This window comes from Aulonocara sp. 'chitande type north' Nkhata Bay, linkage group LG12 (genome assembly GCF_057382095.1).
Source record: "Aulonocara sp. 'chitande type north' Nkhata Bay isolate Kocher_YH1m ecotype deep benthic linkage group LG12, A_spYH_male_GT1.1, whole genome shotgun sequence".
NCBI classification, from domain to species: domain Eukaryota; kingdom Metazoa; phylum Chordata; class Actinopteri; order Cichliformes; family Cichlidae; genus Aulonocara; species Aulonocara sp. 'chitande type north' Nkhata Bay.
The window spans coordinates 29,096,216-29,120,707 of record NC_141355.1 but is presented as its reverse complement, the minus strand read 5'-3'; the positions used below and the strand labels follow the sequence as shown (position 1 = coordinate 29,120,707).

At 38.8% G+C, this 24,492-nt stretch overlaps 2 protein-coding genes across 13 annotated transcripts in view; both read right to left on the bottom strand.

Annotated features, from left to right (window-relative positions):
- Nucleotides 1-9,107, bottom strand: part of slc23a2 (solute carrier family 23 member 2) — a 37,833-nt gene extending 28,726 nt beyond the window's left edge. For 4 of the 8 annotated variants that reach the window (XM_086314899.1, XM_086314902.1, XM_086314906.1 and 1 more), the window contains exon 1: nt 8,814-9,107. Coding sequence is in view for 1 of the 8 variants with exons in the window: in XM_086314898.1 (XP_086171024.1) it covers nt 7,240-7,293 (54 nt within the window). In the remaining 7 variants the exon portion in view is untranslated. Of the gene's footprint in view, nt 1-7,239; nt 8,634-8,809 lie in introns of all 8 variants that reach the window. The other 4 variants (XM_086314901.1, XM_086314903.1, XM_086314905.1 and 1 more) reach the window with 2 other exon arrangements.
- Nucleotides 9,108-10,761: 1,654 nt separating this feature from the next.
- The window catches only part of kcnip3b (Kv channel interacting protein 3b, calsenilin), a 62,183-nt gene continuing 48,452 nt past the window's right edge, over nt 10,762-24,492 (bottom strand). For 4 of the 5 annotated variants that reach the window (XM_086314893.1, XM_086314897.1, XM_086314896.1 and 1 more), the window contains 6 exons: nt 17,210-17,334; nt 17,017-17,086; nt 15,100-15,278; nt 14,166-14,270; nt 13,702-13,764; nt 10,762-11,806 (listed from right to left, as the gene is read on the bottom strand). In XM_086314893.1, coding sequence (XP_086171019.1) covers nt 11,759-11,806; nt 13,702-13,764; nt 14,166-14,270; nt 15,100-15,278; nt 17,017-17,086; nt 17,210-17,334 — 590 coding nt within the window. In that variant the 3' untranslated portion in view covers nt 10,762-11,758. Of the gene's footprint in view, nt 11,807-13,701; nt 13,765-14,165; nt 14,271-15,099; nt 15,279-17,016; nt 17,087-17,209; nt 18,306-24,492 lie in introns of all 5 variants that reach the window. The other variant, XM_086314894.1, reaches the window with a different exon arrangement.

The following is a 24,492-nucleotide window of genomic DNA, read 5'->3' as shown; positions in this document are numbered from 1 at the left end:
CAAAGCATCACCTACACCCACACAGCATGCCACCAGCAGCATATGAACAGATTTGTTACTGTAACAGTACACTTTGCTTATAGGTCATTCCACCTCCTACAGCCTTAGGCATTTTTCCCACCAAGCCCTGCAGCGATTAAAAACTAAATGCATCCCTTGTTGCTTAAAAGGTGATGCAATCCTTTAAGTCTACTTGAGCCAGAGTCTTGCTGGACCTCACAGTAGGACAACCAGTTTCACCTGCTCATAACAGTAGGGACCAATTACCTTAGTTTGGCCAACTGTACAGTTTCATAATCAGCTTTGAAAAAATAAATAAAAATGCATGACCTGGGTTTTTACAGAAAGTTATACAATTTCAATAAAAGTGGGTCATCGCAAAGAAAATGTAACTGAAGTTCATTACAACACTTTACAACAACAACAAAAAAAAGATGAAAAAAAACTGGCTGTGGCCTGACACATTTAAAAATGTGCAAATCTGGGTTATGAATTAGCAGGTGGGTGCAGTCTGCATAGGTTGGATAATGAGGTCAAACTCATTTTCATTGTCTGCAAAATGTATAAATATTGGAGAAAAAAAATTCAGCTGTATGTAAAGACACAGCACCAAACCCAAAGAACGCTTACAATCATTCTGTAATCAAATATAAACACAAATTGTCACAGGGCTGCTTTTGTACAACATGAACTTTTTCACAATTCGTATAATTCGTGGAGGATGTCAACTCAATTGACGGGCACAGAGTGCTTTTAATCTTTTGAGATATATTTTTTTTATGCTCCATGTGAGAGTAGTACTCTTCCTGCAAACGGGAACCCTCTGAGTGATGCAAGTGCACAGCCATCTGTACAGTCTACATCTAAGCACACTGTTGACACATCAGCAGCCAGCATATTTTTAAATTTCCGTGTGAACATCAGCTGTGAAAGCAACGGTTGGAGCTAAAAATAGAAGTAAATAAATAAATAAATAAATAAAAAAGGACCAACAGTAAAATCCAGGCTTTATTGAGCCCAAATTCAAAATATTCAACTCAGGAATATGCACCTACATGAATATGTTTAACGTGCGTAATCTAGTTTCTTCAGCAGGGATGCATCACGCTGGCAACAAAGAAAAATTAGCCATAAAAATAGCAACTTTTTCCAACCCTGACCAAGTTGATTTTTTGGCCAAGGTTTTTTTTGTTTTGGTTTGGGGTTTTTTAAACTTAAACTCAATTGAGCATTTTTTTCTGATAAAAGGATAAAATGTAAAATCTGTCTTGTGATTGAAAGCACCAAAAAAAAAAAAAAAAAAAAAAAAAAAAAGTATACGCTCAGGGAAACAAATAAGGAAAAATATATCCACAAACAAGCATCAACTTATTAAAAGTTGTGCTGTTGAAATTTTGACTGAGAGCAATTAACTAACCCTCTGATTTTCTCTAGTCTTATTGCCATAAGCAAATGAAGCAACTGAAATACAATCATGAGAAAGGCAAAACTCAAACTGTGTGTTGAAATCTGCACCGATGCAACGCTGCTGTTCTGAGCATTTTGGCAGCTTCCACACATGAAGCGTTATCACTACATTACTTTTACTCTATTAGACATTTGTGTGAAATGTTGTCAAAATTCATGCTGCTTGAGTTTGAGTTAAAATTTCTATTTGTTATAGCATTTACAAGAATGATGATCATCTAATCAACCTAATCTCAGGTCTTCAACAACCTATTTCATTAGAGTTTAAACATAATTTGTCTACAATTTCACCATTAAGACTAAAACCATCAGAGCTGTAACATGTCACTAAACCTTTTAGTGGTCCCCCACACTCGTTTCAGAACTCGAGGGGGCCAATCTTTCCAAGCTGTTGCACCCAGTCTGTGGAATGCACTTCCTCAATTTCTACAGTGTCTGGACTCGGTGGAGACCTTCAAAAAGCTTTTAATTAGGCCAGGGTTTTTATTATGCATTTATGACTGTATTGTGTTTTATTACCTTTCTTGTGAAGCACTTTGTGACATATGTCTGTGAAAAGTGCTAAATACATAAGTAGTACAGTTTCATAATCATCAGTTCCTCCTAAAAATGACAGACTTACAAACGGTGATGCATTTTCTGTTGCACACCTAATCACTTCTTAGGAATTACTAATCACTTTGGTAAGTTTAACCTTTTAATATTAACAGAAATTTAAAAACACACCCAGCACACAGACACATTTTGCAGAGGAAGTTTTGCATGCCACGTGATGCGTGGTGGTGTAATACGGGAGGACACGTAACACATGCGCTCAGAGAGATAAAGAGATGCTTTTTTGAAAAGGAGCTATGAAGACCATAAGTCTCCTTGCAGACAGGGATGCTAGCAGAGTGTCCCTGTCGATAAAAGAGCCTTACAATGAACAATTAAGGTAACCAGAAAAATGCTTAACCAGCTTTCATCGAACAGACTCCTCTAAAAACCAAGTCAATAGGATTCATTAAATTATTTTAGCCAATTTAAGGCAGAACATTGGGTATTTAACAACATATGGGTTCTATGACATCAAATTAAATATAATATTGGGTCATGACGTGACCTGGTGGAAAGCTTGAACTCAGATGGACCACTCCCATTAAGCAAGCAGACAGTAAATAGAGGTCCTCTTTAGTATGGTGGTAGCAGTCCATTCATCATTTGTCATTCTGCTCATTAAATTTTTATGAAACTTACACAAGACGTGGGTTATTGCTCTGTTCCAATAGTTACAAAACTGGTCAGCCTGAGGAAATGTCACATGATTAACACAAGTGTGACAAAAACTGGATGAACTGTGGATAAATCCATTTTTTATCTTGAAATTTATTCAATTATATTTCTAATAGCATTTTGTTTTGGAGCTGAGGCTAAAAGTAGAATTAGCATTACTGTCTGCAGCATAAAAAAAACAAAAAAAAAAAAACTTATGCTCCATAAAATGTCAGAAAACAGTTTGTTATGAATATAAAAGTAATTTGCTTTGCTGGGCCTGCACAAAATCCATTATACTAAGAGAAAACAGCCATTTTGTAGATAAACTAGTTGAATGTTGCTTCAGCTGTACTAACAGATAATCATAAAGATTCTGTCCATAAAAATTGTGAACCGAAAGGCTGACAGAGCGACTGCAGAAGGCTACCACTTTGGTGTCCTCAGACTCATCTCTTATTGGTTCAGATGATATGGCTAAATTGGCTTTATCAGGTGGAGACCTCCATCTCACACTAGAGTGACCTGCAGACGATTGTGAAGTAGCAGGAATAAGAATTCCTACCCACCTCTGAGTCTGATGCCATGCTTCAGGGAAATGGATGAAGTGCCAACCTTCACCTTGTGTCAAAGACCAGTTGTTTTCCAAATGGAAGACTTAGAGAATCTCACGGTCTTGTTCATGATAAATGCTGACAGATGGATTGAGGTTGCATCTGCAGTGATGCCACACCGGTGTGTTGTGATAAAGAGAGTTGCCCATAAAAGCGAAGCTGTCGAGTTACCAGTCATTCTATGTCCCTAAGTTCATCCATTTTTACGAGCTTTGGGTAAAGAATGAGATCACAGGTACAAGCAGCACCCTTTCTCCAAAGGGTGATTGGCCTCTCTCTCAAAGATAGGGTGAGGAGTTTAGTCATTCTGGCGAGGCTCAGTATTGCCGCTACTCCTCCTCCACTTATATGCTGAAACCTGGCCCCAGATATGCAATACAAAAAAAGGATGGATAATGGGGAACAATGAATTCTGAAAAATGTATTTAAAAAAAAAAAAAATCCCTCATCAAGGTAAGCACTCAAACTACATATCTCTACCAAGGCCAAACTTCCTCCATATCATGTAGGAACTGGGTGCCTCAATTCATAAGTATATGCGGATCCACAGATATTCTCCTGAGATTACCAGGAAAATGTCTCACAATATTTCTTATTCCAATTTTACGTACATTTGTGAAGATATGAAGCAAATTGCCCAGGTTCTCCACACTAAACAAGAAGTACTTACTAATTTTTTCCTGTTCTGATTTGATACCTTACTCTCAGGCAATGGCTGACAAGTACAAGCAAGTACTACCCATTGTCACTGACATTTGATCCAGCTTTTTGAGTCAGGAACAAAGACCGTGCAAAAGATGAATATAGGTATCACACAGTGGTGGCCATTAAAAAGAATGCAGGTTATAGGCACTTCTCAGACCTCAAATAGTGTTTTATACTGTCTAGGTAAGGACAGAGACAAATATCAATCCCTATACAGAATCCTACATGAAGGAAAAACTAAAAATCTTAGAACCAGATTGACTTCAAGGGTTAGTGATGTTTATTTTAAATCACTTCCCAGTCTGACCAAGCCCCAATTCTAGTAAAATCTTCACGCAAAGTGGTATATAACATTGAGTCATCCTGCTAAAAAACAGACAAAACCAACTAATTGCATAATCTCATTTGTGAAGGTAATTTAACACATATGGGTGTCCTCAGGTGGGGTGCAAGTATTATAAAAAATTTCCAGTATTAGCATCATTTGAAGTACAATGTAGACACAATAAGGTTGGTTTTAAGGGATCAGTATGGATCTGAGAGGACCTCTACAAACATAATCTGAGGCTGTGGATCAGGTTTCAAGTTCTAAAATGTTTATGTAAACAATTTTACATAAATTCACTCAGATCAGTCATTTTAATATTTAGGATATATTTTAAAGGAATTGGTCTTCACTACACAAACACTAGCATCTAAGGAAAAACCACTTATACACAATCACCAATAAATCAATAAATGGCTTCAGTGGGCACTTCCATCCACACATCCCTCCTCCCCCTTAGAGAAAAATCTTTTTTCGGGGGGGGGGGGGGAATCCATAGAATCCTCATTTTAATTTTACAACTCATTACATCAAGCCAGATGTGACCCAGAAGAAAAGAAGGGTAAAACAGCGCAAATAATCATAATCAACAGCTGTAAGGGTAGGCAGACATACACAAACAAATTCCTCTGTGAGGGAAATGTATGGACGTTGCAATTTCAAAACAATCCTAAGACAAAACAACAGCTCAGAAACAATGCTCCACTAATGCTAAACATAATAAATTATTCACATAAGAGGTTAATACAGCAGGGTATGTTTTTCAGTATTTGTTACGCAAGAGTCATATGGGCTGCCATGCTGGTTTTACCCATTTAATCCACACCTTAATCAATTATATCAAACGAACAAACAGGAATTTAGACGGCTGCATGTGTAGCTGTCAACTTTATAAAACAGATTCCTTTTATTTCTTTTTCTAGCAGAAAATCAATGTTATAAAGCTATAAATAAAACAGAAGTCAACACCACACAAGCAGACACATTTACACAGTACAGTAGGAAGGCACAGCATGACCCAGCACTACAGTGTAATCTTAGTCACATGCTGCCTACACCAAAAAGGGCCAGAATCTGCGACCCAGTTTGCCTCTATGAGTCTTGTCCTGGCCCCGACATTCTGTTAGGTGAGCCACTGCTCTTTTCAGTGTGACCAAGATGAAATGGTTTAACGGATTAAAAGGAAACAATGTCCAGGATGACTGCAGTTTAGTGTACAACCTTAACCGAACTGGAAATAAACCACACTGAAGTCAGAGAAGTACCTTATTTTACAGTAGCATCGAATAAATACACAGAATGTTTTTAGCATGACTCACAGTTGATATATAAACTAATGGTAATACCACTGCTGTCCATGAACAACCTGTTCATGGACAGCTAGTTATTATTTTTTTTAAACATAACTGACAGATGAGAGAGGGGTGCCGCTTTGTGGGAACACTGGCAGGAAAATTTCATCACTTCATCCACTGCTCTAAAATAATCTTTTCCATCAATTTCCATCTTTCTTTGTTTTCCTTTTGCTGTTGACAGGACTGGTTCTTAGCCATTTTCCTCCTCCTCAGCACTATGTAGCATCTTTACTTTCCTTTGTTTCCTTGACGTGATCGTGACCCACCACAATTAAATCTCAACCACTGACCTTTGCTCTTGCCAAACAACCAGAATTACCACTTTCCTCAGTTTGGCCTATCAGTCAGGCATTCCATCTTTAAGGTTTTTTGAGGATAACGGATGACAGAGCTTCAAAGGGAACACCTGGTCCCAACAGCCTGTCACATTTCTTTCTATTTCAAGTGCTCCACTTTCATTTGGTCCCCAATATGAATAAGTGTGACTGGCTAAACAGCTTACAGAACAATCTGTGGTTACAAATGGCTTTTCATCTGTATCTTCCCCTTTCTTTCAGACAGTCACTGCTGCACTCACTGAGCTCCCCCCCTCTACATCACAGCACCTATGGATCAATAGCTCATACATCTGCCCCAAGGTTTATTAACTGCCATCTGTTACATCTGAAAGACTGAAAACATTATTAGGGCTGGGCCATATCATACTATACCAATGCATGAGTTAAAATTACCTACCACGCAAATAAACAAGACAAGCCCAAACACTTAGAGCAAGAGCTTTGTCAATAGTATTGAAGTAGTTTGCCTGTTTACAAGAGGTCAGACCGCCAACAAAGCACAATTCTTTGGCTGTTTCACCTCTTGAGGGGGAGAAAAATAAAACAAATCGTATAGAAAACCAAAAACACCACAGACAACAAGTACAATCAAGTATGACAGCATGCAAGGAGATATTAGCAACTGGTGATGTGTGACCCAAAAGTAAACGAACCAATGGCACATCACTGGAGCACTCGCTAGGTGCACTCAATATGACAGGAACAAACATTGCATGGAAATTAAGGATGTAGTTAAATGGTGGAAAAGCAGGGCTTTAAACAGCGAGTTAAAACATCCCAGACTTAAGCTGCATCATCGTATATAATGCTGTGTCACTACAATTGCACTGTAATAATGCTGGTATTGGCACTCTGATAAAGCCAGACTTCAGTTTAGGTAGTCTGTCATCGATGACTGTAGATTACTGGGAAAGGATGGAAAACGCCCATCATTCTGTGTTGCAAACACCAATAAAACTTAGTATTTTTTTCTATATTGTCATAAATATCATTTTAGTAAATTTCCTTAAAACCCCCATTATCTATGAAGAAAATGGCTGATTTTAATCTACTATCCGGATAACATTCCTAAGAAAAATCCTTTAAATATTCTTTAGCTGTATTTGCACTTCTCAGTTTTTCATAATTTAAGTTCAACAACTACTTAATTATACTTGTATGGGTTTATATTTGGGATTACATACATGTCTATTAACCCAGGACATCACTCCTTGTGTATGCATCCTTTTCTTTTGCATGTAGTAGGTCAGAAAAATCTTGAGCTCAAAAGCAGGTCACCTCCATGTCGATGCATACTACCTGTGAATATTCATCACCAAGAAAAACAGCTACACAAAATTAAATAAAAGAAAATCTAAAAACTAAACTAAACACAGCTGAAGAAAAAAATGTCACAAATCTTGTCCACTCAAGTGCTGTGAAAACTACAGGTTAAATGACATAGGATAATACCTTGCATGTAAGGGTGGTGCAGGGATGTACTACAAGCACTAACAGACTGCAGTAAGAATTTTCAAAAACACAATTTTAGAGGGGGAAATGAGGCTAGAGGAATTGTTTATTTGTGGACGGGACACAAATGTGCTACTGGCCATTTGGTCTGGCAAAAGTATTTATTTAAAGCTTACAGAAAACCAGCTATGTTACACCACGGTATTTATTTGGTAAATGGAAAAAATGCACTAAATCCCCTGCTTAAACAGCAGTTGCGTTGTGTGTTTTGTGGAAGAAATTTATATCAAATCAGTCCACAACCCCATCAATGCTGGCATTATAACTAATGTCAGCAGTTTGAAAGAATAAAACGGCCAAATCTCAGTCATATTACAGATTAAAATATCTCATGGATTGCATTACTGTGACACTTCTCATGACAATTGTGACTGATCTGAGGACCCTGATGATGACAACCACAAGCTGAAAGCATTACTTTCACAACAAAGCCCCGTGTAAGCAGGTGCAGTTGTATCAAAGGTCCCTGCTCTGAGAATGGCAGTTTCATTTGAAATTTAAACTACTCAGAGAGGAAAATAAAGCAGTCGAGCTGCTACCTGGAATCTGGGTGTTGATACAAAGTAAATTTTATAATGCAATTCTCATGCAATCGTAAATAGCCATGTCACCTCCAGGCACTGCCCATTTGGCTTTTGGGTTGGGTTTTTTGGGCCACTTATTGGTCATGTGATAGATGCACATGTACTGTGAGCATACACCCACCTGCCTAGCCACGTTTCTAGGACACTGCCATTATCAATTGCCAGTAAATCCTAAAAGCCAAATGTGCATTAGTGTAGCAGTTAGTGCTGCTTGATTCATTAAGGGTTTTTATTCATGCATACTTAGCCTATCTGTATTATGTTTTGTGTGTTGTAAGAGTCACAATAAAGCCCTCATTATCTAGAAACCTTGATACATCTGCCCTAAACCTCATACTGATAAGTAAAAAAAATATGAGCTAAAGAGGAGAAAGGTGACTAGTACTGGAACCCTAACAGAACCCTGGCTATCTGGGCCTTTATTTTCACGGTCACACTTTCAGCATCAGCATCGCCACGGTCGAGGCGGCCCACGAAGTCCTCTGAGGAGAGAGAGAGAGAGAGAGGGGAGCTCACACACCTCTAACCGCTAGCGGTTATCTTCTGCCAACTCCAGCCCCTAAACTGAGACGGCGTACAGAGTGGGAAACCAACGCAGGGGTGCCTAACACTCACAAGGCACTGGAATTAAAAATAACGTGGCACGTTTTGCACTCACCTACCTGATAAAAGAGTAGACAGAGTCCACTTCCCTTCTCGGCTAACGCTGGCTTGTCCCCGTGGCTTGTGTTGTTGAAGCTGTGCGAGGCGGGAGGCACGCGCAGACGACAGTTGAAGGCGGAAAGTGGCTCACACGCGCGCAGCGGACGGCGGCGAAGAGATTGGGAGACTGTCCTTAAACCCAGTTCTTCCTAGACGACCTGCTTCCCCTCGGTTTCGAAACAGCTGCGCGTGGACGGATTTCGCCTTTCATAAAGCCACGGGAATGACGCTCATCAGGACGCATGCCCACATCGCCCGTGACGTCGGGTGCCTAAGTAAGCTTTCGCCCCACCTTAACCAATCAGAAGCGACTTAGAACGTGACGCAGCCCAGACTCCCCCCCCCTTCAAGGACAGGTTCTGTAATTATAACCCCGCTTGTATAACCTGGCTGTAAGTTTTCTGCAGCCTCCTAAACAATTAAAACGAGCTTTCGGGGCTCTGGGCTTGTATTGTGTATTTAGGGTTCTGTGGAGAACATCCTCACACAGAACATCACATCCTTGGGAACAGCTGTGTTAAGGACCAAAACGCTCTTCAGAGAGTGATCCGTACAGCAGAGCACTGCTACAGGATTGCTCTCCCTCCACTTCAGGACACCTACACCAGGAGATGCCGGACTAGAGCAGCGCAGATACTGAAGGACCCGTCCCATCCTGGCAACAAACTGTTCCAACTTCTGAAATCATCCGGGCTAGGACAGAGAGACTCAAGAGGAGCTTGTATCCCCAAGCCTTCCGGGCCCTAAACCATAACATCCCCCCCCCCCACAAACACACACATACACCCGCCCTCTCACACAGCATCCATAAGTGACTGAGACAGGACTCTCTTCTAGACACCCACCGGCACAATGTACATTTCAAATTCTTTTTTATTTTTAAATATGTTCATATTGTCTGAGTAGGAGTGGTGCAGTGAGCTCAAGGGGGCGGTACTGGGAGGCAGGTGAGCCACAGGTGGTGGCGATTATGTGATGACAGTGTCTTCTTTCTGTTTGTTTCTGTTTGAAACATTGTGTGTATCGCATACTTCACATTCAGATTGTCTGTTCTTATTTAATTCGCTTAATGTACAGAATTCACCTGCTTGCTGCATACAATGCTACTACTGCACATTCACCTAATGTATATAATATATAATGTTCTTCTTCTCTCCCCCTTTTTGCACAAGTCGAGGAGTGTGTCAGGTTACATTTCACTGTGTGTTGTACTTGTATAACTATGCATGTGACGAATAAAGAATCTTGAATCTTGAACTATCTTGGACTCATCATGAGATCCCTGCTTTTGCCACTGTGTTGTAAAACTTTATGTTTTACAACTGATAAATATGTCTAATTACTGACTTCAATCCCAGCTTTGGCCCTTAACCAATTCCTGAGAAAATCAATGCGTGCTTTTTAGCCTTTCATGTCACACATTACAGTGATGTTGTGCAACCTGTTCACCCAAAGCCTGAATGTTCAATCAATAAATATGCTGCTAAATTAAATATGTTCATGTCATTGTCTTCCCTTTTGTGTTAACTTGATCTACTCTGCACATTAATAAGCACCACTTAAAATAATAATTTTACTGTATTCAATTCTATTGTTTAAGTGGGTGGGCTTGACATCATCAGGTTAGTGGTCACTCTGAGGGATCGTATCAAAGTATCAGTGTGACCCCTGTCAGGCTGAGGAACGCATTATGCATGCAGTAATAGACAGTATGATCAAGAAAGACTGGAAGAATAGCCGTAATTGCATAAGCCGGGTCACACAACAGGGCAATGCTCCAAAGCCAGCATGTAACACTAAATACAGAGGAATAGAAATTGACTTTTTATAATGAAAGATTTTCTGAATCATCATTTGAATGCACTGGTTAACCACTGGTTAACCACAATAAAGAGAAGAAGTCGCACCTGTAGACAGCATCTTTAATTACCTGACATCACAAAGGTCCTACTGTACTGTACATGACACTGTGGCACTGTGGAGTCAGCATGCTCACAGATACTAAAGAAAAGGTCTTAGTTTGATGTGTCTTTCTTCACGGTTGTGCAAAGACTCATTTTTGTAATCTGATCAGCAAACATAATCTTCCAAAACAAAAATAAAAAAAGAAGAGAAACATTTAAATATCCCAAATTCCAACGACGCTTACTAACCATTTTTTTTTAAAAGTGATTAACATTGAAATTTCTTAAACAAATATTGAGCACTGGTCCTATTCCATCACTTGGTGGAGCACAGATTAGACCAACACAATGCATTAGATATAATTATTAACTTTACATGTATATACATATACACTGGTTTTCTTCAGTGGTATATCAGGTGCAGGTATCTACAGTGCCTTTATTTCAGGCACATATAATACATAGTCATAAAACTGTAGTGCAAGCTAATTCCACATGACATATCTGATGACAAACATGCTTTAGTTCATGTCTTTTTTTTTTCCACTGTGATTTTTTTCTCCATCCAGTGCTATAAAAAAATCTGAGGAAACAGCAGGCTTTTCCATATGTGAGTGTATATACTGTATGTTATTGTTAAAGTTAGTATCCATGTAGTTTGTCAATTTCTGTGAGCCTCTTCGTTCCTTGTGGCTTTTGTCCGCTGATCAAAGCACAATCAGCATGTCTGTTGAGCCACCGAGGACAAAAAAGTCATCCAAGAATGTCTCCTTTGACATGAGGCAGTTTTTGTAATCCAGAAACAGTCACAAGATACCATTAAAAGAGTGTGGCGAGAAATAGAAAAACCTCTAGTCCCTGCATCTTCACTGGAGCTACATTATGTATCAGGGTGTCTTACGTTATTGTGGAGTCTGCGGCATTGGGTGGAGTGCATGACTTTGCTCTGTTTGTATGCGAGTTGTGCTAATGAAGGAAAACAGCTGAGGATGTCCAGATTCTTATATCACATTTTCAAACAGCTGCATGGAGTTCATGATGTTCTCGTCCTGCAAATAAAACGATAAAGAAAAAACATCTGTCAGCAAATTCAGAAGGAAACAAATGTTCACGCTGATTAGGTCAAAGTTTCAGATATAACAAATGGCCATGGTGGCACTGTTTATAGCCAAAAGAACTGAGTCATTATCAGCAACTGCGAATATAAATCTTCCACCATGTCATGTTTCTTTATAGGGGCACAGATTAGAGACTGAGCTTGTTTTTACAAATATCTAATAGACAACTAATTTCAGTTTTTTGATGTGCTTGATAGAGAAGAAGACTGAATGCAGTCAACTGAGGCAATGCTGTATAGAAGAGTGATGTGAGACACTGAGAAAGTCATGCAGAAAATACAGAAAATGAAATCTAGGGTGTACTTAGAGCCCTAGAAAAACATTCTTTTTCACCAAACTTTATATTCAATGACACTTGAACTGGTGTTTGAGACCACTAACTAAGGAAAAAGATTTACTGAGGTCATCGATCAAGTCATCCCCTGGTGGTAATCCATCTATTACACACAGCCTGTTGGGGAAAAGCAGCAGCATTCAGTCTATTGTTTGTGTTAATTCAAAGTTCTCAGATTGTAATTCTTTTGTGCCTTAGTGTTATCGGTATTTTTAAAAAAAATTGTGTGTAAATAAAGCATGCTACAGTACGTCTACAGTTTGAGTAAAATAACTGGAACACTCTCTGCTCGTTACGTAAATGCACTGGCTTGAATTTTCCATTTTTATCTCTGTTGATTGAAGCATGTTAAAACAGCTGCAGAGCTGCATCAGAGGCACTGACCAATATTTGAGTTTGGGGTAAACAGCACACACAGATGGTCTCAAAATAAATAATGACTAATAATCTAAAAACCCAGTGTTTTACACCAACCAAAACACAAGATAAGTTAGTGTACATACTTTGACCTCAACTACTTGTGAAGTCGGTAAGAAAACTGACATCCACGAAACTGCGCATACAACGGGGTCAAAAGTCAATTAATTGCCTCATTACAAGTTTTTACTTGCTGGTAGTGAGTGCCAACACTCAAAACTACCCTTTATCAGGAGATAATGACTTTTACTGTTGCCCAGTTAACAATTTACAGCTTTTGGAGGTGTGTTTTAAAATTTCTTTCTTTTCCAGTACAGAGATGTCTTCCTGGTAAGGCCCACTGACTTTACTGTAAAAAATCTAAGAAAAAAAAACTGTGTTTATGTCAAGGTTGTCTAGCAGACATAAAAAATCTGAAAAAGTAGCCTGCCCAAATAACTAGATGATGAGTAAACACTGTTTTAGTGTTTGTTAACATTGTGTAGATACTGACTGTGACAAATTAAACACCAGGAGCTTAATATAGCAAAATACAGAGGAAGTGCTTTCCTTCAGAGAATGTTCATGATTAAGGATATTAGTTTATAAACATTTTTCAACCAAAATAGTGTATTGATATGAGGAACATCTGGTTCTGGTTATTAACTGCAGAGATATCTTTGAGGATGTGAAGCTGAGTTTTTATCACTGACGTTTTTAAGTTCATGAATTGGGTATTAAAAAAGGAAATTAGGTGTAATCAGGTCTCTTTTCCTTACAGTACTGACTGTGAGAAAGAAGTGGAGACACATATAGAAGAACACAGGATTAAAGGTGATTCAAAAATAAACACGCTATAATTAGTAAAGGCAAAGTCCGCATATAAATACAGAATATGATCATTACAGACTAGAAAGTGTAATATTCCTCCAAAAATAACATGTCAGGGTTTACAATATGTGTGAAGGGAGATAACACTAGTCAGTGTGAGTGCCGTCATGCTGTAGCTGACATTGAACCAAGAACCTTGATCTACTGCAATACTGTAATTGTGATTTACACTGACTGGTGTGTGGGACAAAAAAGTGTGCATCACCTTCTGACAGGTCTCAATGAACTCTTCAATAGTCACTACACCATCTCTGTTCCTGTCCATTTTCTGAAAAAACAGAAAAAATAAGAAGAGAAAGCAGACATTAGTGAGACAATATTTACGATATTTAACTCTTAAGAGACCAAAATGAATGAGTAGGGTCATTTCCAACCAAATTATATTTTACAAAGGAAAACTTTTCATAAATGGCTCTGTTTGCGTTTATACCTAGACGTTTGTCTTTATCTATGACAGATATTCTAAGATGCTCTAATGTAGTTATGTATGGCTTACAATAGCTTTTATGGAAAAGGGAGTCAATCTGAGCCATCACCAGTCTTTTCATCATAACTTTGGGCATTAGTCATCTGCCTCAAGGCTAAATCTTACTACCCCTAAGTCTGTTATCCATGACTCAATGAAAAACTATAATCTAGAAATTATATTTAATTGTGTGGAATCAGAACCTGAAAGAACTTGTCGACATGTTCAGAGGGTGCTTCATCCCGCACGCAAGGGTAGGTATACCTCCCCATCATGTCATAGATCGACTTCATAATTGCCAGCATTTCCTGAAGAGAAGCAGAGAAGAAAAGGGAGTGAATATAATTCACTTTTTACCTAAAACAGCCAACTGTTTCAGTGTTTTGTTTACCTACTATGAATTTTAAAATGTACAAACTCTATATTATAAGATTAAAACGGAAATTTAATTTAGTTGTCCCATCTTGGCTGTTTTTAATAAAAACAAAAAAAAAAGCCAGTCTCTGAGAAAGATGAGATTGTATCAGGGCAGATAGATAGAGACAGACAGCCCTTGAGGCTAAATGTCTACATATGTTTATTTAGCTTGAAACTGCCAAAGGCACAATCATCATTCAGGTCACCTATACCATGGAAAACGAGTATAAGAGCTCTCCTTTAAATGTCTGCGACTGGTGTAGTTTCTCAAAGTGAAGCCAATCAACATGCTATTCTCTACAAATACAAACAGGCATATCTGCCCCAAGAAATGGGCTTAATATGCTTATTAACACCTTAATAAGCAGTTAATAAGCATTATTAAAATGGTTATTAACTGCTTAAATAGGACATAATAGTTATTACTAACAAAAATATATAATTCTGCCTGGTTTAAGGCCCCTGATCAGTATCTAGACCCAGAATCTAGATTGAGAAGGTGAGCTAGTGAGTGTGGTTTTTAAAAAAAACAAAAAACATTTATCTTCTTGTAAAGCACTTAAGTGTACACATATGAAATCAGTTATTAGTTGCTTCTACTTCATGTCAGTTTAAACAGTTTTGGATGTAACAAAGGTGACAGAATATGAAATTTGTCTTTGTCTTGTTGTCAAAAAAATGACATATCTTACACGCACGCACGCACACACACACACACACCTCTTTGGTGATGTAACCATCCTTATTAATGTCGTAAAGGTTGAAAGCCCAGTTGAGCTTCTCGGTGACCGAACCTCTGAGCAACACTGATAGGCCGATGACGAAGTCCTCAAAACGGATTGAACCGTTTCTGTCCATGTCAAACGCGTTGAACAGGAAGTGAGCGTAGGTGGTTGCATCTGTAGATGAAAGAAGATGCGGATTTAATGTAGTGCTTTTAACAAAGCACCCAAAAAAGCAAAGGAGAGGGAGACCCAGTTTTCAAACATTGTTAACAAGTTTTCATGATTGAAGTTGGGACTTTGGAAAGGCTGTTCCAGAGGTTAGCCTGCGGTTTCAATTCTAGAACTAGTTTTTGTGTGTGTTTTGATGCGTCCTGTTGCAACACTGTTGCAGTGCATTGTTCTTGGGTTGTAAAGCTTCGCTTCGCCTTCAATTCAGTTCAGTTTTATTTATATAACACCAAATCACAACAATAATCACCTCAAGGCACTTAGTATTGTAAGATGAAGAACCTACAATACAGAGAAACCAACAACAACCAGACGACCCCCCCATGACCAAATATTTTGGCGACAGTGGGAAGGAAAACCTCCTTTTTAACAGAAAGAACCCTCCAACAGGGGTAAGGGGAGGGAGACATGACACTCTTCCAAAAATGCCTCATGTCATTGTACCCAAATAGATCAATTTTTGTGTCACTTTTCTCCAGAAGGCTTTGACTTGTCCGTGTAGTCAACACCCTTTTAGTCCATGGCGATGTAAAACATATTCAGCCAATAAAGCTGGTGTTTCACTGGTTTCCAGTTCATAGCAGGCTTGAGCACTGATGGCTCCTGGGTTGCTCCTGAGCATCCAAAGCAGCTTCCTCTCATCTGAAGGTGGCAGTCTGGGTATTCTTTCAGACTTTGTCATACTGGACTTTTCAGTTTCAGATTAATTCTGACACACTGTATATTTTTTAATGCTATTAAATTATTTTAATAGGGCAGCATTAAAGCATGATAAACTGAATTTTAACTGAATATTGCAGCATGTGGCTCTTGTAGCCACATACTTTTACTTCTCATACTAAATGCTTTTAACTCATTCCCCCTTTGACACCTACTGGGGTAACCCTTGTTTCTCTTTCCTGAATGGAGGCATATTTCAAGCCTGCTTCAGGAACAAAATAATTGGGTGTGCATCTTGTTTAAATCTTGTTTAACCTCCTAGGACCTGGCGTCCACACATGTGGACATCACATTTTGGGTCGTCTAGACCAGCGGTCTCCAACCTTTTTTGCGCCATGGACCGGTTTATGCCCGACAATATTTTCACAGACCGGCCTTTAAGGTGTCGCAGATAAATACAACAAAATAAAACTAGTACCGGTACCAAAAAAAGAAGATTTATTCATAACACACGTGAAAAGACCGAGGAAAACTGAGTTAACGATAAAAACCATAACAAAATAACGCTGAAAACCGATAAAAACCCTGAAACACATACATTTCAGACCTGAGCCTCAACTCTCGTGGCCCGGTACCAAACGACTCACGGACCGGTACCGGTCTGAAGCCTGGGGGTTGGGGACCGCTGGTCTAGACCAAAATACTAAATTTTTCTCTACAAGGGCCTGATATCCACTTAGGAGGACATTATACTGCCACTGCTCTATCAAAATTTAAAACGAATGTCCTCATATGTGGGTCTCATTTTTCTCAAAAAAAAAAAAAAGAAACAGATAATTTTGTTTTTACATTCATCAGGTCCCAATCAGCCCAAATAGCAAAGAGAAATTAAAAATGCATGCCATGAAAGAGTTTGGGTCTTAGGAGGTCAAAGTTATGAAATATAAATCAGGTGTGGAAAAATATGACCCTCAGTCCCTCACTAAAAAGGACAGAAAAAGAGGAGATTGTTTTAATGTCTAACCTCCTTGGGGAAAGAACTGAGAATAGATGGACTTGAATGTCTCCTCATCAACCAGTCCGCTGGGACACTCCTGCTCAAGAGAGGAGGAAAAAGGAGATATACATGTTAGAATAATAATTCAGCTCTATATAAAGCATAGTAATAATAGCAAAGCAATTAGGCTGGTCTCAGCAGAAGGAGCAGCTAGACGCACGTTCTTGAAGCCTCGATACAGAGACTGAAGCTCCTTCCTGGTGAACTTGGTCTGAGCCTGCAGCTGGTCCAGCCCCTCTGGCTGGTGACGCACAGTTGACAGCTCCAAATCACTGTCGCTGCTGTCTGTGGGAGGAAGAGAGACAGAGAGAAAGGGATGGATAGACAGACAGAAAGGAGGAAAAGTAAAGAAGGGGAGAAGGAGAGAGAAGTGATGAAGGGAGGGAAGGATGGAAAGAAAAAAGAGGGAGGATGGGGCAGACATTGAGTGAGAGGATGCAGGTCAACATTCGGAGATGGGGTGTGGGTGGGTTCACACATTCAACAGGAGGAGGCATAAGAGGAAAATGTTCGAAGTTCAAAAGAGAGAATTATCAAAAAACTGTGGAGGAGGAAAAGGCAGGCGAACAAGGGAGTAAAATAAGAGGAGGAGGTACTTTCTTTATGGTGGACATGTCACCAAACTTGGAGGGTCATTTTATGAGAATTCAATCAATGCATCCCACATGGCCCCATCAGAATCAGCTGATATTGTTGGTCAATAATGTATGAGTAGTTTCTGCGCTACAGGCCCTTGAAATATATAAAAGGAAGGTTGAAATTTATCACTTTTTTTTATTGCCTTGTTTAAACATAGTTAAAAACTACAACCAAATCAGTTTTAATCAGGTTCAAGCATTTAAAAATGAAAGGCCATTAAAAAGCACTGAATTCCAGCCAATCTCTATGTACTTCAAGGGCCTGTAACTTGGAAAGTATATTTATAGTATAAAAGTAAAAGTTTGCATGCCTTCATTAAACATAAAAAAGTTATTATAGAACAAAAATCAGCCTATCCTGAAGGTAGACGTGTGGGAAATGTTTCAAATCTGGCTGACTTTATATGGAGCGACTTTCAAAACAAAAGCCACCACAGAAAACCTAAGTTTGATCATTTAGATCAAAGACACTTTCTCACTCAAATGAAGTGTCGTGACATTGGTTACCATTGCACACTAAGAGAAAGCACTGCACAGCCGGGCAAAAAGAAAACACTTTTAAAAAAGGAGGGACGTTTTCTCCGTTTGGTTGGACTCGTGCTGTTACATACTCACCATCTTTAGACAGAAAGAACAGAGGTGGAGGAGGTGGACGGGTGTCGACACCGAGATGGAGTGAAAGAGCGTAAATGGAGAACAGTGGGAGAGTGACAGTAAGAGGAAGAAAAAAACAAAAAACAAAAAGAAAACATGTCAAGTCAGATCGGACGCTGTGTGGTTTACACGCTGGGTCCAAAGGAGAGGACTCATGTCATATTCGGATAAAACACCCAGCAGAGCGGGGAAATATGATACGCTGTGAAACATAAATCCAAACCACAGAGAAGGGGATTAAAACTGGAATGTGATCTGCTCTTCAACATTTCTTTACAGTTCATTTATTCTTGCACAATGTGAGAAGAAGATGGCTTCTGACCTTGTCTGTATGGGTGCAGCTGTCAAAGACGGTCATGCTCTTGTAACCCAGTTATATCAGAAAAGGCACCCGGTAGGATGAAATACTTTCTCAAAAGTCCACACATTTTCCTTTTTCCCCTCTAAATTTTCAGACTGTTCAATGCATTTTTGCAACATTTCTGCAAAAAAGTTTAATTTGCCTGCTAAAGATTCTAATCTAAAATGAATCTAACCTGCACATTTTTAATAATTTCAAATTCTATTAAAGAAAATAACGCTCATATGATCCCATCAGAGCATGATTATTCTGTATCTCCTGCATGATACAAAATAATACAGAATAACCAAGAAAAACTATTGGTGACGAGAGTTCTGCAGGTCAGCATTTAGTTTGTGGAAATAAAAACCTGATTCATTATGAGCCATAAACATTCAGAGTTACGCCTTACTACAATCTAAAACATGGGATGATGGTAAGTATTCCTACAGAAAGCACAGGTCTGTATATCAACCTTTTCGTTGTAACGAAAAGGCTTTTTTTACTCTACCCACAATCCTAAATTGAAACAGTGGCGTCTGATTGGCGGAGGCATCTGTTACCATGGAAATGTTGAACCCAGGGCTCAAAACTTCAGAAAATTCAGACACACAGAACACAATCTACAAAATACACTGAAAACTATTATAATACATTAAGAATGAAAATGGCAGACTTCACTTTGCTGGGATTTGCAATGCATTATGTAATAATGTAAAGTGTTAGGCATAATTTTAGAAAACTATCTTAATCGTTGAGTTCTCTTTGGATAAAAGTAAATCAGTTTTTCTTCTTTGTTTTACTCCTCATTTATTTCTTTTAGAGAGGTTTTATGCAGTCAAATAGCCTGTGCCCAAAATGCTTTACTTCTACCTCTAATTTAATTACATGTGAATGTTCCATGTATAGTTTGTAACATAAATAAAAGATAAAATGTCAAATTTAATGGAATCTGGTGAAATAAAATTGACTTGATTGGCAAAGATTCAATTTATAAGCACATTTTCCTTAATGATTTATTATCTGAATAAATAAACCTTTTAATTATATATATCACCTGTATTTAACTCAAAATTATTGCTTCATTGAGGGTGAAGAATCATGTTTTCGAGGGTGCTTAAACATGTTAATGTCCACTAAAGTCTTTAACTGGCCTAAGTAATAGCTGATCTTTCACGTACTCCCCTGGCTGGAGAAGTACCCTGGGGGTACTTGTACTGGTACTGGGGAATCATTGCTCTAACAGAAGTGATTTCTGTAGCTACTGTACTATACACACTCTGAGGTACTGGGAAAGTATGGTTGTTTTTTTAAACATGTGTCAATTTTAATGTCACTAACTGTCACTAAAACACGAGCCAAACTGCTGCACTGGTATTACCATGATAGTTAATTCCCCCTTTAATGCCCCAGTGCTGCAAATACTCACCAGACCATCAAATATGTATTCATGCCAAACTGAAATCAAACTATTTACTCCTGTTTGAAATTAGTATTTCAGGAATCAGTAATACACTGTGTATTTCTATAATTGCCATTTTTAAAAGATTTACATATTTAAAGCTTTGGGTTAAAAGAATATACATGTGAGCAATTATTACCAGAGGTTGATAGGGACTGACTGTCAACTCACATCAATTATTCAGCTAACAAGCTTTAAAATGATGCCTGTGTAAAACCAAGCCAAAAAAAGTCTTTATTGTTTACACCATCTGTGGCTGTCTCATGTCTCTTACAGCTATGTCTTCTTCTCTCTTGATAATCTACACGTATCCAAATTGGGTCAGACACATTCACAACATTCACAAATTGCTCCGTGTCTTTCCTCCTCCTCACTTCCCCCCTCCTGTGGCATCTCACCGGTCTCAGTGATGTCGATCAGGCCCAGCAGGTGCATCAGTTTGAGGAACATGATCACCAGGCAGACGATGCCAACTGTCTGGAGTCCCTCCGTCTCCCATCTTACACTCATCTTCCCCTCTTCTTCTATCTCGTCTTCTCTTGTTATTTTCCTTGCCTCTATTTCGACATCACTGGACTCTCTATAGACACCTGTTTTAATCCATCTGCCTCTCACAGTCTCACTCTTCTCCACTGCCTTTTCCTGTCTCTGAAACAGTGTCAGTCACTCATCACTCTTTTTATGTCACATTTTTTTCTTGATGATTCTTTATTTAGCTCTCCCCCTCTGCCTTTTTAATTGACTGCCTGTTTTTTTTTGTTTTTTTTTTACCCCGGTGATCTGTTGTGCTCCAATGAATGTTACAGGATTTTTTCCACAATTAAAAGCAGGGTGTGATGGTCCAACTCCCTCATGAACGTCAAATGCTTCAGATGAGAGTAAAAAATCCCCCCAAAAAATCTGGATCACCACGTTAATCCACAGGAAATCCAATCACACAAAGAGGAAGCTCAAATATTCTCACACCACATAGATTAGGTTTTTGGCAAAAAGCTGAAGCTGGCTTGGGATTTCTCCAGTAAATATTATTCCTGCCGTCAGTGATAACAATAAAAAAAATTATCCAAAATTCACAAGGAGGTGCATCAGGAAAATCCACCACAGAACAAATGACTGATGCTGTGCAGCTTCCTCCTCTATAGCCTCCCTCCATATCACACCTTATTCTCTGCTAATTAACCTCTGAACTCCTGAGGAAGCAGAGAAAGTTGCATTTCTCCCATTTCCATCAAAACAACCTCAACACGAGACCGGAAAATACATCAAATCAGTGCAGGACGGCTTTAAATAGGCATGGCTGACAAAGATTAGAATGATTTCTGCTAAATGTGACAAGCGGAAAAATAATTTGCCTTTAAGGACACAGAGAGGGTGGTGACAAAGGTCAACAGGTGTCCTGAATCTCATTTTCCCAGTCATCTCCGTGATCCACTTTCTAATTGTTCCCCCGTCTCTCTTGGGATCTGCAGCACAGATTTAATGCCTCGGTGGAGTCCTGTCACACACTCATTCTCATGTAATAAAGAAAAACAGTGAGACAAGGCTCCCTCAGGCCCTGTGACACTTGTTCAAAGCTCATTTTACTGTGTGCCTCCCTCTAGTGGAGACTAAAGAGACAACATGCACAAAGTGCATGATGTAATATGAGGATGTAATTCCATAGACTAAGAAATTGTTTTTCTCTCCATTCACAGTTATGTCCATGCAGACCTTCTATAATTTCCTACTCATTCAATTTGAAACTTTAACAATAAAATCCAGCGATAAATCATAGATAACAGAGTCTACCATTAGTGGATTGTATTAACTCCTAAGATCATAAGATGCAGCTTCTTAAGCATATTGCTCTAAATAAACAGCATTAACTGAAAGTGACATTCATCTCACATCATTTGTTTTTCAGATCCTGGAGGATGGAGCCATTAAAATAAGAAAATAATAATTAAAAATGACAGCTCTTACATTAAGCACATACGGGGCTGATTGATGATGCTGGAGGTGACCAGGATGGACAAGATTAGAAATAAGTACATCAGAGGAACAGCTCAGGTTGAGCAGTTTGGACATGTGCAGAGGAGGCAGGATGTTAAAGATGGAGCTGCCAGGGAGAAGAAGTTGAAGACCACAGAGAAATCTCATGGATGTAATGATGGAGGATCCGCAAAGGGAAGATATGGCAGAGGAGGACGCTAGAGACAGATCTGCTGTGGTCTGATAGTTCCCTCAACTCATTCGCACTTTTATAATATTGCTGCTCAAATTCACGGCAGGCTAAAATGACCTTTAGGCCACCGGGAAATGTTTTGGTGCTTCCACTTGCCAGTCCACTACTGCCTGCTATTTTGATTTTATTGATTCACAGTTCAAATAAATCTTTTTATCTTTTACTGTGCCTTAGCCCCTCAGCTCATCAGTGATCTGAAACAAACAGCATTAAAGCTCCTCTCACTTTTAGTTGATTGCCTTCTGATTGGCTGCCCCTTGCAAACAGAAGGTGGGCTGATATTATAGAAGTCCAAGAGTAGAAAAAAGTGTCAAAGCTAAAGTCTAAACCCTGAGCTTTCCTTTCAGAGGAATTAATTGCACATATGCTGAACTTATTTGAAACTTTGGCCATATTAGATAAAACAAGAAGAAGCACAGTAGGTCCTGTTTAACTGAAAGCATTTTCTAAATGTACCAGCTTTGGGAAATTGATGATACGAATCATAAATTCTGAGTCATTTATTAAATTGATCTAAAGGGCTTCTAAGAAACATGAAAATGAGCAAAGAAACCAGAGATGAACAGAGTGAAATACTCACTTCCTCCTTATCTTTTCTTACCGTACACTGACGCCACTTGCCACTTAAAATATCCAACACAAACCGCCAGTAAAACACCAGATACTGGTATCAGAAAGCCCCGAAATAGGGCTCATACATCTCTAAAGCCAAGGCTACCTCTGCCATCGATTTCATCCCAAAATAGGTCCTGGACTGATCCCAAAAATCGACATTAGAGAGCACCGGCCTGAAAGGTCAGTGGTTTGGTTTTAGATCACATCACTTAACTGAACTATAAGCACACACACATTTACACAAACACACACAACAAGTGCCAATGAGTGAATATTTTTCGTAGGGTGAAATCAAAGGAGCTTTTGTTGAGTGCTGATGATATAAATAATTCATCAAATAGGCCACGGCATCTTCTGATTAATAAGCGACCACTAATGTATTGCTGATGCTAAATGTGGAATGTTTTAGCACATACACAGTACCAAAATGGATTCTGAGATAGCCTCCTGATGTGGTTTAAAACATACTTTAATAGATATTTGCCTGTCTGGTTCCCCCACAAGATTATAATCAACTCTGTTGTGAAAACACTGAATTAATGAATATTTAAAAAGCCTGTTGTATTGTATTCTCAATGATGAAACAACAAATCTTTTATAAACACAACTTAAACTCAAAACGTTGAGGCAGGAAAATGTGAAAAGAAAATTAATATCTTAAACTGCAAACACAAAGACAGAAAAAAAAATGAGGCGACATAGAGATCAATTAATTTCAACAAAACCTCTTGGGTTACATCTAAGGAAGACCAGTTCAAGGACCAGTCCTGCTTGTCATCCAGATGTATAGGGATTGCACCAGTTGTGACTGAAAAGTGGTGCAATCCCAGACAAATTAACTCTCAATTAATATTAAACTGTGGTCTTATCAAAACATCCATAGTACCCGTCTTTGTTGCTGCTGATGGAATCAACACACTCTTGGAGCTAGAAGATCTTTACCACCTCATACCACAATACCTGTATTCACTTTAGATTTAACTTCCTTTAGCATCACACTTAGATTTTGATTTATTGAGCTCTTGACTTTCCATTTACCACACACACACACACACACACACACACACACACACACCTGGAAGAAGTCACACTGCCAGGGAAATTAAATTAGTGCACATAATTGGAGCTAATTTTTCTGAATTTCAGGAGCTAGACTCCACCCAAAACACTCCTCTTCCGGTCATATGTCTATAAATACCTACTTGCACCACACACACATTTATTCTTGTTTCACCCTCTCTCTGCTCTTTGTCTAGTTTCCACCCGTCTATCCCAATGAGGCATTCCCTAAACCGCAGCCCCTCGTTATCAATAATAATAACGAGAGGCAACTGTTGTGCTTTGATGCTTTATAGATAAAACTGGACTGGATTGAATTGAATTTAACATTTTGCATTTTGGGTTGGTGTCCTACTGACATGAATTAAATAACATAAACAAAATACAAACTTTCATTTTTATTGCATATATAGTTTAGCTTAAAAATGTGGATTAAGCTTTCCTGCCATAA